Here is a 17,245-nt window from a genome sequence, read left to right on the forward strand (position 1 = left end):
GGGAGCGCGCACAGCGCTCGCATGCTCATGGCAAGCTCAGCTCGTCATGAGGCACGACGCTCCTGTGCTCATGACGAGCTGAGCTCGTCACAGGTGCATTGGCTCCCGTGGAACGTTCAGCACAGCAGGGGAATTCTCCCCGCACCTGAGCATTCCACGGGCCATGACGAGCTGAGCTCGTCATGAGCACCGGAGCGCCGTGGCTCATGACGAGCTCAGCTAGTCATGAGCATGGGAGGGGTTAATGACTATTAAATAATTCTGTATAGAGTCAATATTCATGTCACCCAGGAGACAGCTAAGTGGCATCTTAAATATTGAATATTGTGTTGTTAACAATACGACAGGAACCCTAAGGATGGAAACTGTCTCATTACTCAATAACTTTGACAGCATGCCCTTTTACAAGTCATATATTCAGATTTAGGCCAGGAATTTACCACTGTACCCGAATTAGGATGTAAGAGAGCTAAGGGTGATAGAGGCTAAAGAACTTAGGGGCAGACTTTTTAACATTAGTAATAGCGATTTTTGGGGGGGAAGAATCGCTATTTGGTAATCGCTATTACTAATGTACTAAAGGTATATCTGACCCTTATTTCCGAATTAGCGATGCGTAATGGGTCTCAAATAGACCTACCCCATGAATGTTGATGAAGTAGGTCACAATTTATGACCCACTAAAATGTGTTGTCATCACAGAGATGGTACCCTGCTGGGGATAGCAAACCACCATGTCTGTGATTGTTTTTAAATAAAGCAATCCCTTTTTTTATGGCTGCCTATTTGCTTGAAGGAAAATGGGATGCGTTTAAAAAAAATAAGGAAACATTTAATTTTTTTTTTTAAAGCAAATATTTTGAAAACCTTCTCAAAGGCAAAGGCATCACAAGAGTTGGTGGTAAAACATGAATGTTTTGCGACCGCATTCCGGTCGCAAAACATTAGTATGTACCATTAGGATTCCCTATTGGTAAGAGACGCCCTAAACACGCCCCTTGCAAAAAGCAATTCTGTTTTTAGTCGCACACCAAAATTACTATTGAGTAACTTGTTACCAAGTTGCTATTTGTGGTTTGTGCATTAAAAAAAGCATTTTTGAGGCCGTAAATAGCTTGATTCTGCGAATCTGGCCATTGTTACCTCAAAAATGCTTCATACATCTGGCCCTTGGACTAATAAAATTACCCAAGTTGCAGAGAAGGTCAGCTAAATATGTTAGGTTCACATTGTGGAGGGTCCAGAGACATACCAGCCTTAAGCAGATTTCTTTTTTAAAAAAAATTCATAAACTTTTATTGCAGTACCCTGTGGTACTGGAACCTGCTCAGCAGTTTTTTTGCTCCCGCTGCATCCCCCACCTGCTCCCAAGTCTTAACCTCCCCCTCTTGGAAAAGATCTCCAGCTACTTCTATTGACAGAGTGCACAACGCTTGAACCACTCCCTTGTCTCTACATGGTCCCAGCCATCTCATCCACTCGATTGGCATTACAGGGGAATACAATAGAGCTCCGTCTTGCTGCTGCAGTATATTGTACCAAGCATGTCTGTTAGAATTTATAGAGTCTAGGATGCCAGTTCTGCGGTTCAAAGGCTCGAATATCATGGCCGGTAGGGGGAGTGGTTCCACAAACAATCTCTCCATGCGAAGGAAAGGTATGTCTGCCTCACCATGTATCCTGGTGTGAACATGAGCACCCTGCGCTACCCTATAATATAATTTCATTTCAAGCTTTATTGGATAGCAAGAATCATAAAAGCACTTCACAATCATATAAAAGTTATAAAATTAACAATATATATATAATTCGAAATCCGGCGCCCCAAGATCCCCCAAATAATATGGCAGGGTGAGGATGTTACACTGTACCCTCACTTGCTTACCAGCCCAGGCTAGTTTTATCATGGACTGACGAAGTCGCAGGAAGAAGGACCGCTGCAACACTATTGGTATGTTCGTAAATAAAAATAGTAGCCTGGGCAGAACCACCATTTTCATAAGTGAAATTCTTCCCATCAGGGACCGGGGGGGCGGATCCACAACTCTACATCGTCTTCAAGCCTGTCTATGGCCATCCCATAGTTTTCCCGAAATACAATCTCTGAGTCAGTGTGCAGCCTAATGCCCAAGTATCGAATAGAGTCGGTATACCATTGCAGTGGATAGTCCATTTCAAACTCTACCGTAGCTGGAATGAGGGAGAACACTATCGACTTTGCCCAGTTAACCTTCAGCCCGACAGCTCTCCAAATTGGACAACCTCACTAATCACTGAGGACAAGTTGTTTTCAGGGTCCCGCACATATAATAGTGTATCATCCGCATAGGTCGACACAACAATTATGTACATCGGAAATCCAATCCCCTCATTGCCATGGTACTCCCGTAGTGCACACACTAATGACTCCGCCACCAGGGCGTAAAGTAGTGGTGACGGGGCAGCCTTGCCTGGTTCCCCTGGTTATGGGAAAGGGGTCGGTGATCATGTCCCCCAGGCGTAGGTGTGCCGTAGGCCTGTAGTATAAAACTCCTATCAACTGTAAGAAGACCGTCCCCAGTCCCATTCTCTTCAGCACCTGCCTCATAAATGCCCATTCCACTGAATCAAAGGATTTTTCTATATCTAGGAAAACCACTATCACCTTATTTTCCTGTCTCACATGTTGCATTGTACCGAACACAGTGTGAATGTTATATGTAAGGTTTCTATTTGGTATGAATCCCGCCTACTCCGGAGCAACAAGAAGATTTGCCATAAGGGCAAGTCGATTCGCCAATATCTTAGCGAATATCTTAGTATTCACATTAAGCAACGAGAGGGGGCGGTATGAGCTGCACTCTTCCGGTGGCTCTCCCGGTTTGGGAATGGCTACCGAAAGAGCCTCCCTCATCGTCCGAGGTAAAGTGCCCCGTAACACACAAATCCTCAAATAGGGTAGCTAAATGCCGGAGCAGCAAATCTATGAAAGCCTTGTAGAAGATGACCGTTAGGCCATCCGTCACCGGAGCACTATTGGTTCTCATACCCGCCAGGGCTTCAGAGATCTCATCTTTCTCGATAGGATGCATTAGAAGTTCCCTGTGCGTGTCCGGGAGGAACGGTAATTTAATATGCTAGAGATATTCCAATATTTGCTCCTCTGCCCCATCTAATCGAGAAGTGTACAGGTCCGAGTAAAATTGTTTGAATCGATCCGCAATTTCCGTCTCCTCCGTCAGAAGCGCCCCCAATAATGACCTGATCTGCGATATCTGCGTCTTATCTCGCTTCGCCTTCATCACTCGAGCCAATACCGACCCCGGCCTATCTCCTTCACCGTAAGATCTAGCCGTTGCATATTTACCCATATGTCTCACTTCGCTGTCAGCAGCATCGTGATACTCCTCTATCAGCGTTTTGATTTCCGCCTCCAGTTCTTCACCCTCCCCAGCAACCTGGCACTGCTCCAAGTCTTTCAGTTTTAGTTCTAGATCCGCTAGCCTTTCCCGTATGGCTTTGAGCACACCCGAGTGTTTGGACATTGCAATGCCTCTAATATATACTTTAAATGTTTCCCAAACTGTCTGAAAGTTATCTACTGAACCAATGTTAGTAGCAAAGAAAAGTTTTATGACCTCTGCAAGCTCCTCCTTAAACAGCGGGTCAAGTAGGGAGTAGGGGGGAAAATGCCACGTGAACGGCGGCAAAGTCTTCTTTGGCGTGGCAAGCACCAACATAAACGGAGAGTGGTTATAGAGTGTGCTGGGCAATACTACACATTGACGTACATGGTCAAGTAGCGAGGACGAGGCAAGCCAATAATCTATGCGTGTGTGTATATTGTGAAATGCTGAGTAATGTGTGAAGCCGCCCTTATCGCCATTGCGAGCCCGCCACACATCACGCAGATCCATACTAACCATAACACTGTCCAATCTTCTTGCAGCCGCAACCGGCTTTCTAGTAAGGCCTGTCGATCTGTCTAAGTCTGGTTTACGTGCTAAATTGAAGTCGCCCCCCATAGAAGCCGTGCATTCCTATATGGTTTGGTAACAGTAGCTAACGTCGCAAAAAACTCAGGACAGTCATAGTTGGGGCCATACACATTGACTATGATCAAGTCAAAGCCCCGGCCCTGGCAGATAGACATGACATATCGGCCATCAATGTCCGCATACAGCTGCGTGATAGTGAATGGTGTTCTGGGGTTAATCCATGTCAGTACCCCTCTAGCGTGTGATGTGAACCCCGCTGAGTTGATGTTACCTAGCAGTCCCCTACAGCGCAGCAAAGGGCTCAGTTGCGGCAGGTGAGGCTCCTGCAGCAGCGCAATATCCACATGGTGTCTATTCAGGTAACTAAGCACTTTCCGGAGCTTACGGTGATCGTTAAGACCCCTGACATTCCAGGACACAGCTCGCATACAATCTATCGAGCCACCAGAGTCTTGTGTGCTATGTGACGCTATCACTTCGGCCTGCCTTCATCACGCATTCAATGTCAGTGGATTCTCGTGTATAGTGTACCATAGGCAAAAACAAAAAATATCCCCCGACATCCCTTACTCAGAGCTAACTTCCCCCGCACCCCCACCCACCACCCACAGCAGACCTCCCCCAACTTGGCCGCATATAGACCCAAAAGGCACCTCTCCCCACCCCTCCCTCCCATGGTCTCCCCAAACGTACAACAGCAGTGCAAGGCACACGAGGGCGGAGGTAACTCAACATCTTTCGCTCCATCTAGCCCAGCCGCGCTTGCATCTTCAGGAACTGTTTCCGGTATTCTCCCTTAAGCATATTCGGCCTGTGGGTTTATCCCCTTTCCAGGCTTCTAATCTCGCTATCCATTACCCACCCCAGTTATTTGGTGCTTAGTCTGCCGGCCCTCGACCCTCAGTGTCATCACATGTAGTACTAGACCAAACTGGCGACCAATGTAGCCGAAGTTACACTGTGCTCCGGTGCCTGTTACTTTGAACCTGCAATCCCCTTCAGGCCTCCCAGTTCCGTAATGTTTACTACAGGTATCCAGGCAATACACCAATCCACATTCCCCCACCTCCACCCCCTTCCTGATCATCCTACGCCCTTGTAGCCGCTTTAGTCCTGTTCATAAAGTGTGCCACCCGCTGCCTCAACCAGCAGCTGTCTCTCCGGGCTCTAGCGTTGTTCCTTTGACCAATTCTTGATCGCCTGTTGTAAGGCCTTGGGGTCAGTAAAGATGTGTGACCGACCCTGCTTATTGACCCTTAGCTTCCCTGGGTACAGCATGCTTATTGACCCTTAGCTTCGCTGGGTACAGCATGGCATAGTCAATCCCTAGGTCTCGAAGTTGCCTCTTCAGCGGTACAAAATGTCTGCAGGCTTCCTGAACCCGAGTGGTGAAGTCCGGGAACAGCGATAGTTCGGAGCCCTCATACCTCAAAATGTTCTTCTCCCGGGCCACTCGGAGCGCTGCGTCCTGGTTATTAAGTCGTTTCGCGATGATCGGCCTCGGAGAAGCTCCCACCGGGGGTCTAGGGCCCAAGAAGCGGTGCGCCCTCTCCACCACAAACATCGCTGAGAAGACCCCCTCCCCCAGGAGTGTCACCAGCAGCTGCTCCACGAACTTCTCCATGTTTCCCTTGGGAGTGGTCTCCGGGAGGCCAGTGATGCGTAAGTTACATCGTCGGGAACGCGCCTCCAAGTCCTCCCTCTTGTCCTGCAGGACGTGCAGAACCTTTTTGAGTTGTTGATGATCAGCGTCTAAGGTAGTGTGCGCTTCTTCAACCTCAGTGAGCCGTCTTTCCGACATATCAAGCGGTTCCGCGTGCTCGTCGAGTCGATCAGCCATTCTGTCCATTCTGTATGTGAGGGCATCCATTTTTGTGCCCAATGCGGTAATTCCATCAACTTGAGAATACTGCGTATGTCCGAATCCGGATCGCCACTCGCTGGGGGTGGCGTCCTAGTGGCCTCACTCGTCGTGGCGTCCTGGGACTTTGATCGCTTCTGATCAAAGGAGATTTTGTATTGCATTTTGTCCCCTTTACCCATGATGCCAAGAATACAGCAACTTCAACAGCATGGCAGGAACTTGTGTATCTTGTGTTTGGTGGCAACAATACTCCAGCTCAGTCACACTTCTTCCACTGCTCCGCCACTGTCGCTCCTGTGCGCCTAAACAGAAATCTGTCCGCTTGCCGGGCTTACTGCTCAAAAGGGCCGAGAGTGACACTCCCTGGACCAGCTTCACCCCGCTGTGCACACCCCATGAGCGCCGGCTCAGATGAAGTCCCTGATGTGCTGTTGCAGACACCCGCCGCCACTGAGTGTGTCACTGGCATCCAGTGTTACCCCCACGTTCCTCACAAAGATGGGGGCCGCCAATCTTCGCTGCCACTATTCCTCGCGGGGGCTTTAATGTCCAAGGGCGGGGAGTGGGGCCAGATCAATCCACCAAGCCTTATGTCCACGCAAGGGGAGGCTCCCTGCAGCACTTTGGTCACCCAGGTCTCACCTAGTGCACCCAACTGCACACAACGCCAAACTGCCTGGGCACCAGATCTTGCGCTCCTCAGTGGGACAGGGGCACCGCTTCCAACAGGCAGATGATGTGTTTCCTTCACCGCCAGCCGCCGCAGCTCATTTGCGCCCGCCCAGCCGTACCAAATTAATTCAAGGCCGCTGGGTGAAGCTCCCGAAAACACACCGAGATCCAGGGGGCCCCCTCAATGATGACGGGCTCTCCAGACCTCCCCGGGGCCTTTTAGCGAGGACCGTAAGTGTGAGGCCTGCAGGGGGACAACTCGCTCCTCTCTCCCGCAATCTCCGAGCTACGGTGCTCCGTTGCCCTTCAACTCCCCGCCGGGCCCCCACCTTTGGCCTTACGATAACTCAATGCATCCGGGTGAAGAGCGAGACACCCCGTCCCCAGGCGCGGCGGTCCTTAACAGCAGGGCACCACCAGGCTCCGGGGTCTGCCGCATGTAGAGCGACGCAGGGCGGACACTGCTCTCACTGCTGACCGGGGATCAACGGCCTGCCAGCCTCGCCGTAGCTCCACAGCCACATTTCCAGATTATGCTCCTAATTACCGATCCAAGCAGGTCGGCAACACCCTCACTCCTTCCGATGGCGAAGGCGTTGTTGTGGGCTAATAAGAATCGTGAACACAGCAGGATAACTGTAGGATAAACGAAGATTGCCGCAGAGCTCCGGGCTCAAGTGGCCATCTCGGACGCAAGCTAGCTCCGCCCCCCCAGCCTTAGACATATTTCTATGACAGTAAATTAAATATAGTAATGAGGGAGAAATTTCAGCTAGTCCTAAAATCATAAAGAAGACATTATTTAAAGCGTTACACTATTCTGGGCAACATCCTATTGGGTAAATTAATTGTTCTTAATGAATGAAAATGTTCAAAACCTTACAGTAGTCACTCCTGAGCGCCTAATACCAGTATCCTATTCATTCTAGGTGAACCAAGTCCAACTCGCCGAGAAGCGGTGAAGAAAAAGACTGCGGAGTACCTTCTCCGAGCAGAAAGAATTTCCAGCATATATGGGAACCCTTCATCTGAAGATAGATCTATTCCTGGGGTAGGTGTTTCTTTCATCATATCTCATCCAAATAATGTTTTGGACAAATGTCTACAAAGAGCTAAAAAACAATACTTTCATAAAAAACTAACAGCTGCAGTAAAATGGCATCTAGCACAGATGTGCAGTAAGGCTAGTGTGGCATCATTCGTAGTACTGCTTGTGTTTTAAGCTGCTCTTTGGTTTGCTGCTCCAGAAAATAACACTTGTGTGTGGTACTTCGCCTCTGTAGTGGTTGAAACTAATAACGCACAAGCCGGGACAGCTAGTTTAATATTTTTAGTATGGACCACCTTAACATCACAAAATAGTTTTCACAAAAAAGATGATAAACTTTTTCTGTACTTTCATACAATAAGAGCTATCTGAAAATTAAATGTTTCTACTAGACCGTCATATTGGAGTTCTAGCTTATCCACTGGCCAACAAACCAACCCCCGACTTTAAAGGCTTACTGTGAGGCTGATACCCTTTCATAAAGATGTGTTAATCAGATTTGGTCATTAAAATAAGATGGCGGTATTAAGTTGGTAAATTGTTCTGGACCTGTAGTCTGTTGCTCTAAAAACGAATTGGTAGGTAAAGCTGCGTTTGAAGAGTAGGAAAGACCACAAATGTAAGAGTCAATGTATACTATTGATGTACATCTATTAGTTGACTTAATGTCTATTTTGGTTTTTTTTCTTCTATTTTGTTGCACTGATGAATCAGTATTTTCTTAGCTCGCCTGAATGTTTACCTTGACACAAGGACACCAAACTATTGTATCTTTGAGTGCCTACGTTCTGCTTCATGTTGATTCCCTGACTAATCCGGGCACTGCTGTTGCTAGGAAAAGAACGATTCCAGAAGGTGGTAGCTTTTTCCAGTCTAGTTAGGGCCATGGTTGCTTCATCAGTATTATTCGTCTTCTGCTGCATTCTTGTGCTGGTTTGTTTTTGCATTATTTCCGTCAGAGCATCCAATAATGCCTGGTGGTCTCCATCTTATTGTTTGACTGGACCGCTAAAGCTGATGCAAGGTATTGGGCCAATATCCACGGAGATTGAGAACCATCACCTTTCTTTTGAAGTGCCTCTGTCCCCTTTCTGAAGATATTTGGCAGCCATGACTTTCTTTAATCCGTGTGTTCGTTTTTCAAATGTGTGCCTCTATGCCCCCACCCAGCATGATCAGCACCAGCCTGTGTTACCACCTGGTTCCGGTCACCAAATGCACGGTGTAGATCAGAGATGTCCAGAAGAGGTCCAGGAGGACCAGATCCATGTCAGATTTCAGGATAACCATATAAGATATATTTATATACAATTATTATTGATAAAATTACTTTTTCTGATAGAGACTTCTAGCTGCAAATTCCTCACCTTTTGAATAGTACCCAGGCATCAGACTGAATCCGGAAACATTTTCAGCAGTACCGTTGCACACTGAAAGCTGGTGCCTTGCAGTTCTGCACTGACACCATTCAGTTCCAGAAATGATGTCTGGGGCACACATAGGTTCCTCTCTCGTGCACTGACGTCAGTTCCTTTCTTTCTATGCCACCAGACGCAGATCCGGAACTCCCTACTGTGCATCTTAGAGACAGTGTACCTCAAATCTTTCCGGTGTGCAAGGGATGTCATCACCAAAAACTACAGGTTTGAAGTCCTTTTATGGACTGTCTCAAACAAATATCTGTGACTGATCCCCACAAAGTATGCTTGATTTCCTTGGGGTCGAGCCATGACTCTAAATCCTGCACAGACTGTGCGCCGATGAACTCGACAGTCATCAAGGATCGCAAGGCGAAACTCTACGTCGCCAAGCATTAGAAGACTCCTTGTCATGACAGCTCGAAGTCACGGTCCAGGTACAGGTTTCAATCGTGATCTCGTTCTCTTTCCCGAAGTCATTGGAGCTGCTTAAGAGGCTGGTCTTCATCGCGCTTCAAGTCTTTAGGTAAATCTAAAAGGATACAGAAGAAGTTGAAGCAGGATTCTGCTCCCTCATGTCACTTGCATTCGCTTGAGCAGGCGTGGAGGCAGCACCACTTTTCTCAATCTTGCTCCCAAAGTTGACTGACTTTGGAACCGATTACACCACTTATGCCGACACAGCCCGGGTTTCCGGGCCAAATACCATGCCACTTCTCTAGTGTGCCTCTGGGCCCCAATTAGCCACGAGACCCTCGATCTAGAGTGCCACCAATGGCTTTGCCCTTAGCGCCAGTTCGACCCTTCAAACCCATCTCTGGCTCCACTGTCGACTCCATCCCAGAGACCTGTGCCGGCCCGGGTTCCTCCACGTCCATGCCGACTCTGTTGATGCCGGAAAAGGAGGACCTTGTCGTTCTCTCAGTCGTCGAATTCGATGCCAATCTGAACTCGACTAAAGTCTCATCTGATCCACCCAAACTGCCTCTTCCTCCATTGGACTTAGCAGCCCCTCAACAGAGGCATCCCACCTCGCAATCCCTTTTTGGCACCAATTCTGTTGACAATGACCAGGGTGATGAATTCGCTCAGCTCTACACTAATGACAAGTGGTACAAGGACTTGCAGGTGGATTGTGGGGCCTCGATATTTCTGCAGAAATGGCTCTTTTTTTCTCCTCCTGGACCTGCCACAGAGGAATCTGCTTCCTCTGCTATGATTATTCGTGGAGTGGACGAAGTTCTTGACCTCCTGCCCCCCACCATGGAGGTAGAAACTAATGTGCTTACTGAGGTCCTGCAACCCTTATCGTCCCATTTAATGTGGCTTTGATGGAGACTTAATTAGGGACCTGGGCCAAATCTTGCTCTGGTCCACCTGTCTCCCGACAAGTTTCCAGCCACCATTGTTCTGCTTCGGACGACACTACTTTCCTCTTGCAGCATCATTCACTCGATAGCCTGAGGTTGAGGCCTCCACAAGTCAGTCTATACAGAACTGTTCCCTGCCACTCCCCTGAATGAAATGAAATGAAAATGTGACTTGTAGAGCGCTGCAGCTGCCCTGAGGCGTCCAGGCGCTAAAAACAGAAGAAGCCCTCATGAGGTTACTTTATTAGGCATTAAACAGCAGGGTTTTTAGCTGTTTGCGGAAAGTAGTCAGACTGGGGTTGTTCCTCAGCTGCAGAGGGAGGGAGTTCCAGAGTTTGGAAACATTATACGAGAAGGAGCGTCCTCCTGCTCTGGCTCTGCGAATTCTGGGGATCTCGGCCAGAAATGCTGTGGAGGAGCGGAGGGATTTATTGGGCCTGTAGGGCCCCCTGAATCTAAACACTTGAAAACTTTGGCAGCCTGGCCTTCTGCAGTCAACGTCAGCTGCTTGTTGAACAGTTACTCCCAATGCCATTTGGGATTTGGTGGCACAAGTACTTCTGTATATCCCTGACGACATTCACTCTCTCCTACGCTAATCAACTCTGGATGGTCATTATGTGGCCAAGTTCACGATTCGTTGTGGCTTTGACACCACCGATTCTATTGGGCGAGGTTTTGGAACCAATGTTTCTTTTCACATTCATTTGTGGATGCGATCCACTGGGTTCTCTGGCGACGGTGACATCCAGTCCTCCCTGATGGACATGCTCTTTGACAGAATGCGCCTGTTTGTCCAGCGATTTAAGGAGAGTAGGGTTATGGCTCGCTCTCTGAGCCCCTCCTTCCCAACCACAACAGTTTGAATGCTTCTTTCATGATTTTGGAAGAGGCACCCCTTACCACCAACCTGTCTAACTCCCCTTCCGTGTACCCAGCAATTTTGCTGTCATGGCTGGCGTGTCCTCTTCCCACATGGCCAAGATTAGTATGCTGCCCAGTCTGCTGCTCCCCCGCTGCTCCACCTGTCAAAACTCTTTGGTGTGCCCTTGATAAAGCACGGCCACCCAGTGGAAGCCAGAATCCAGTGATTCTTTCAAGGTTGGCGGGTGATCACTTCAAACAGGTGGGCCCTGCAAATAGTTTGCGTAGGGTATGCCCTCCCATTAATTTTTTTACCTGCCACACTTTCTACTATCCCTTTACGGCAGAAAATGCAAACCCTTTTTTCCAGAGGGGCTGTCTAGGGGGTGCTGGCGCCAGAAGAGGGGCATGGTTGTTATTCCCACTACTTTCTAGTGCTCAAGAAGGTCGGAGGCCTTCAGTCTACATTAGACCTTTGCCATCTAAACACTTTTCTCCAAAAGGAGAAATTAAATTCAAGATGCTCATCCTGGCCCTGGTCTAGTCTACCCTCGACCCTGGAGACTGGATGGTGGTGTTGGACCTGCAAGTGGCTATTTTCATATTCCCGTCCTGCTGTCCTATCGGTGCTATCTGCAGTTCGTGGTAAGACAGGAGCATTTCAAGCTTGCTGTGCTCCCCTTTGGAGCACCTCGGGTTTTAACGAAAGTGATGTCGGTGGTAGTAGTTTATCTTCAAAAACATTCTGCACATGGTTAGTTTTCTTGCCTTTCCACTAGGAAAGAGAGTCCAGGTCATTCAAGCTATGATCCTGATCTTTAAGCCTTGGTCCTGGATTTCAGTGAGGTAGACTGTGAAGCTACTGGGACTGATGGCCTCCTGCACCTGCTGGTTGAGCATGCCAGGTGGCATATGCTGGCTCTGTAGTGGGATCTGAAGTCCCCGTGGGCCTAACATCAAGTGGGACCTCTCCCATCACATTCAGTTTTCAGAGGAGACTGCAAAATATCTGCTGTGGTGGTTGTCGGACGGCAATTAGGTCAGCAGCTGATCCTTCTCCCTTTCCCACCCAGAGCTGAGAGTGGTGACCGATGCCTCGCTTCTGGGATGGGGCGACCATCTGGGAGAGGTGGATATCAGAGGCCTCCTGTCTTCATCTGAGTCCTGGCTCCATATCCACCTCTAGAGCTGAGGGATATTCGCTTGGCGTTGAAAGCCTTTCTGCCTTCCATCAAGGGAAGGCTGTTCCATGTGCTGCTCACAGATAACAACACTGCAATGACGTGGTACTTCAACAAACAGGGTGGGGTCACCGACCCGGTGCCAGGAGGCCTTGCGCCTCCGAAAATAACTGGACTACCAATGAATTTTCTTGGTGGTGAACCACCTGACAGAATCATTGAATGGCAGGGTGGACGAGCTCAGCCGTCAACGCCTAGAGGATCACAAATGGAAGTAACACTCGGAGGTGAAACAGTCTCTTCTATGAATCAGGAGAACCTTGGCTTGATCTATTGGCCACTGCAGGGAGCGAATGTCAGCTCTTCTGCATATTGGGACTTTCCAGGACCTTTCTCTCTCTGAGATGCATTCCGCCTCGGGACCCTTGTCTACATTTCGTCTCATACTACTCCTGCCCTGAGGTCTCAAGAAGATCAGGACTGACCAGGTCTAAGCACTCCTCCTGGCTCCGGATTGTGCACCTAGTATGGTATCCAAACCTCCTAGGATTGAGCATATGTTCTCCAGGAGGATCTGCCGTCGCTGCAACTGCAGATTCCTCGCCAACCTTCCCATCCTCCCCGTTCTGTGATTAAACTCTATCCTGTAATAAGATCCCAAGTCTAGGAATCTTCACCCTATCTACCAATTTGATTTTGGGGCTCTGCCTCTGGCGGCGTGGACAGTCTCGAAAGTAGCTGACATCAGCACGCAGGAGTTGTGCCTATATGGCCTCGCATGTCATTTCCGTAGAAGAACAGCGTTGGTGTGGAGCCACAAGATCCCACCTTCTGGCATGCAGATGCACTGTTGAAAAATGCTCCTCATCCAGTCTGATGCCTGGGTAATATTCAAGGGTGAGAAGCCTCCAGCTAGATAGTCGCTACCAGAAATAGCGTTACCAAAAGTAAGTAAATTGTTCACCTATTCCATTGTTAGCATGAACACCTGCCATTAATCTAGTCTGCGTGGATCTATGTTGGACACCTTAAGTGTAGAGCCTCCTTCCATGTTTCACAGATGTGTATTCTATCAGATTCAAAAGAAAGCAATAGAACTAAACTATCAGTTTAGAGACAACTAGTTAGCTATCAATCCAATCAAAAGTAACAATCATGGAATTACCAATGCAGAAATGATTGTGCAAAATGTAATAACTTCAGTAGTTTTGAATTACAGTTTGTTATACATATAGGAACATTGATATACAATTCAGCCAGTTATCCAAAACTGAAGAATGAATATAGACCGATAGTATTGTGGATTCCAATTGAAATGTTCATGCTGTTTTGTGCACTTTTTTACAGGAAGCTCAGTGCTATGTCCTATCCACTCTTGTGCTCCATCAAATGCACTCTTACTACGTCTGATCGACACAAAATCAACATCTTGTTGATCAGACAAGTGCAGAGCTTTATAATTCCTCATCAGGGATAATAAGTGTTTTATAAACAAAATTGCAATACAATACAGTGCAGTATACTGCTAGCATGCAGTGTTATGTCTAGTTACGGCTCTGCCATGGATCCGGCCAAAAGCATTAATTGAATCTGGCATAGGAGAACTAGAAAAAAGCCCCTCTGCTGGAGGTACTTGCCAGTGTAATTAACGTGTTCTTGATTTGGAATATCTTGAGAAAACTAAAATCCAGATATCTAACCTCTTACTAATTCTTCTCTTTGGCCGTTTTAAAGCCTGGATTCTGCTAATATTTTATCAGCACATTTACCTCTCTAACTTGCCTGCTACCCTTTCCACTGAGCCTCCTTTTTAGTTTTGTGGGCCACAGTGCTTTAACTAAGCTAAAAACGGGGGGTGGGGGTGTTATTTATTATAAGTGGCGTGGCTAGAGTATTTTAAGGGCATTGATTCAGACATGTGAACTTCAATCAAGTGCTTTACAAAGCACCCTGCCTAACCATGCCTGCTTGTGAGTTTTTTGCTATTTTGCTATTGCATCAGACATATTGCACACAACAAATGTATGCTTAAAACAAGCCAGACCTGCTGGAATTCTGGGTGCTTATGAGCAGTTTTATATAAATGAATAACAACAATGACTTTGTTATAAATAATTTGAATTAGTAATTACAAATGGTACATATATGGTCATCCCTTTGTGCAAACTGGAGAGAGGCCAAGGATTGGTTGAGAATGGAGCCAGAACACTGTGATAACCCACTGACTCACACTGCCTTCCGCCTCAGCTCCAGGGCTCTCAATCGTGCCCTATTATGAACACCCTCCTCCTGATCTCATCCACTAAATCTCATCCAGACACCAAAATACAACTCAGCTCACATGTACGATAAAAACATTGGGGGAAAAAACATCAGCTCAGCCTTTTTCAGCCAAGACCTCTTGGCTTTGTCAATACTTAGTAATGTAATTTCAAACTACAATAAAAGTTGCACTAAAGCACAGAGAGTTTACAATTGTTAAAAACGCAAGGTCCCTACCTACGTCAAACATGCAATGTTTATACAGTAACATATTGCTAAAATCATTGTCACAGCCGATAGGTCCCAAAGGCGATACCTTTTGGCTTTGACAATGCTTATTAAACTTTGATGCCACATCTTGGAAAGCGACCCAGAGGCATTGAGAGATCAAATAGCCACATCCTAGATTTTCTACAATACTCGCTCACAGCCTGTAATTCCTCTGAATCAGCCCCTCCCAGGAACCTAAGGTAGGAAGCCAGAAGCAGGAGGAGGACTGGCAAGGTACTTAGATCAGGCCCAAGAGATGTATGCACAGTACGCGAGTTGTGCTGCTGGGCACCTCCGGCACTTATTCTGAGGACCAGCACTATTTGCACCTCCTGTGCTGACCTGCTGTGCAGCCGATGGCCACATAAAGGTCCCTTGATGTAGGACAGGCAATACTATGATCTTTCACAATTTCAGTGTATTGGTAACCTTTCTTCTATTTCCATGAACCACAGCGTAGCTGTCCCTTCCGGTCAGGGAGTGGTTTTGTTCTGTCCAGGCTGGCTGTACAGCCGAAAGGAAGAAGCTGTCCGAGGCAGTCGGTGCCCAGAGCTGGTGGTGGAGCTGCTGCAGCTGTCCGAACCACTGCTTGAAATGGAAATATAGAAGTGGAACCAATCACTGACCCAGAGAACCTGTTTACTAATTAGATGTGCAGTCACTTTCCTGTTAAAAGTAATGGACTGCAGCTGGGAAGTGCAGGTACTCTTCGTTTAAAGAAGTGCATGTGCTCAGTGCCTGACAGTATTGGCCCATTTAAAGCACTGTCCTGGACTTATCCGGTACAACAGGCGGGGAAGGTAAGGCCTATCTCCGCAGCACCTCCTTGCCCAGCAACGGGCTCTTCCTGGAGACGATTTATTTTTTGCAGACTGACACTTTTGTCACAAATTAAGCTCTGCCTATCTACTAGGACTTTTAGTAAATAGACAAGGAGACCCACAAAGGCCAGCACAGCGAGCTGGATTTTTTTAGATTGCTCATGAAAACTTGAATCCTGCTGAATCGAAATTTGCCTAGCTTACGTAACGGTAAGTTTCAATTCTATTAAGGACACAGAGGCGAGGATTATGCTATATCTTCCTTCGCTTTATTAACATAAAGACTCCACAGCAGCTTAGGAAAAGATATATGATAGTAACAAAAAATGCTTTAAGGCCTAAAGCATTTGACGGAACGTTCAACAGATCAAAACAACAACTCCCAAGAGTCTCTTTGTATAATGACAGTCCATAGTCCTTCCACTCTGTCCATCACCGCTATAAAACCGGCCTTCTCTTCCTCTTCCTCCTCTTTCTTCGCGCAGATCACGCCTGAACCTCATTGATCCCGTTTAGCACCCTCGTTGCCTGTCGAAAAAGAAACAGCGTAAACGAGGTGGCCCAGAAATGCAACAATAAGGCGAGGAGCATTCAGTGACTAATACAGCACAGACAATGTAAAGGAAAACGCTTTACTTACTGCCATACGGGTGGGTAGAGACACCACTGTGTAGCCTGGGTGGGATAATCCTCGCCTCCGTGTCCTTAATAGAATTGAAACTTACCGTTACGTAAGCTAGGCAAATTTCGATTCTATGTCAGGACCGGAGGCATCAGATTATGCTAGTTTAAAGCTTACTTACCACCAACTGGGCCAAATCCACCACCGGCTTAAAATAAAACCTCTTAAAGGTGGAATCCGAGGACCAATCCGCCGCTCGCATTAGGTCCTCCAAGCGAGCACCCACCGAGAACGCCTTAGAGGCCATGGCCCCTCTGGCAGAATGTGCTCCAAAGAGAGTAGTATTGATGCCTGCTTCTTGCATGACCCACCGCACCCACCGAGCAATAGTGGGGGAGGAGACAGCTTTGTGTGGCTTCCGCAGAGCAATCAACAACTGACGTTCGCCCGGGGGGCGCAAATCCAAGGTCAGATCCTCATATGCTTTGAGGCATTGCACAACACACAACTTAGGAGTGTCAAGAAAAGCTGGATAGGAAATGGATCGCGACGACGTTTTGGTGCGTCGGCCCACGGTAAAAGTTACCCCATCCGGGGAAAAAATGCGTGCAGATATATCCAGCGCGCGCACGTCAGAGACGCGTCTACAAGAAATCAAACATAGCAACATGGCTAACTTTGCCGACAGTTCCTTAAGAGACAGATAGGAATTGGCTGGCCAGGACAAGAACAAGTTCAGAACCAAATTGACGTCCCAAAGGACGGAGTACCTGGGTTCAGGAGGCAACGCGAGACGAATAGCCCGCAGAAGCCGACAAACAAAAGGATGCTCCCCTACTGGGTGGCCATCGATGTTGTCATGGCCCGCCGAAATCG

General features: G+C 47.7%; 1 protein-coding gene across 1 annotated transcript in view; it reads left to right on the forward strand.

Moving 5' to 3' along the window:
* The window catches only part of RPS6KC1 (ribosomal protein S6 kinase C1), a 518,969-nt gene that overhangs the window by 224,766 nt on the left and 276,958 nt on the right, over nucleotides 1–17,245 (forward strand). Inside the window, exon 8 of the mRNA XM_086927875.1 lies at nucleotides 7,443–7,564. Within this exon, the coding sequence (XP_086784001.1) occupies nucleotides 7,443–7,564 (122 nt within the window). The remainder of the gene's footprint in view (nucleotides 1–7,442; nucleotides 7,565–17,245) is intronic.

The sequence above is a fragment of the Lissotriton vulgaris genome, chromosome 6 (assembly GCF_964263255.1).
Source record: "Lissotriton vulgaris chromosome 6, aLisVul1.2, whole genome shotgun sequence".
NCBI classification, from domain to species: domain Eukaryota; kingdom Metazoa; phylum Chordata; class Amphibia; order Caudata; family Salamandridae; genus Lissotriton; species Lissotriton vulgaris.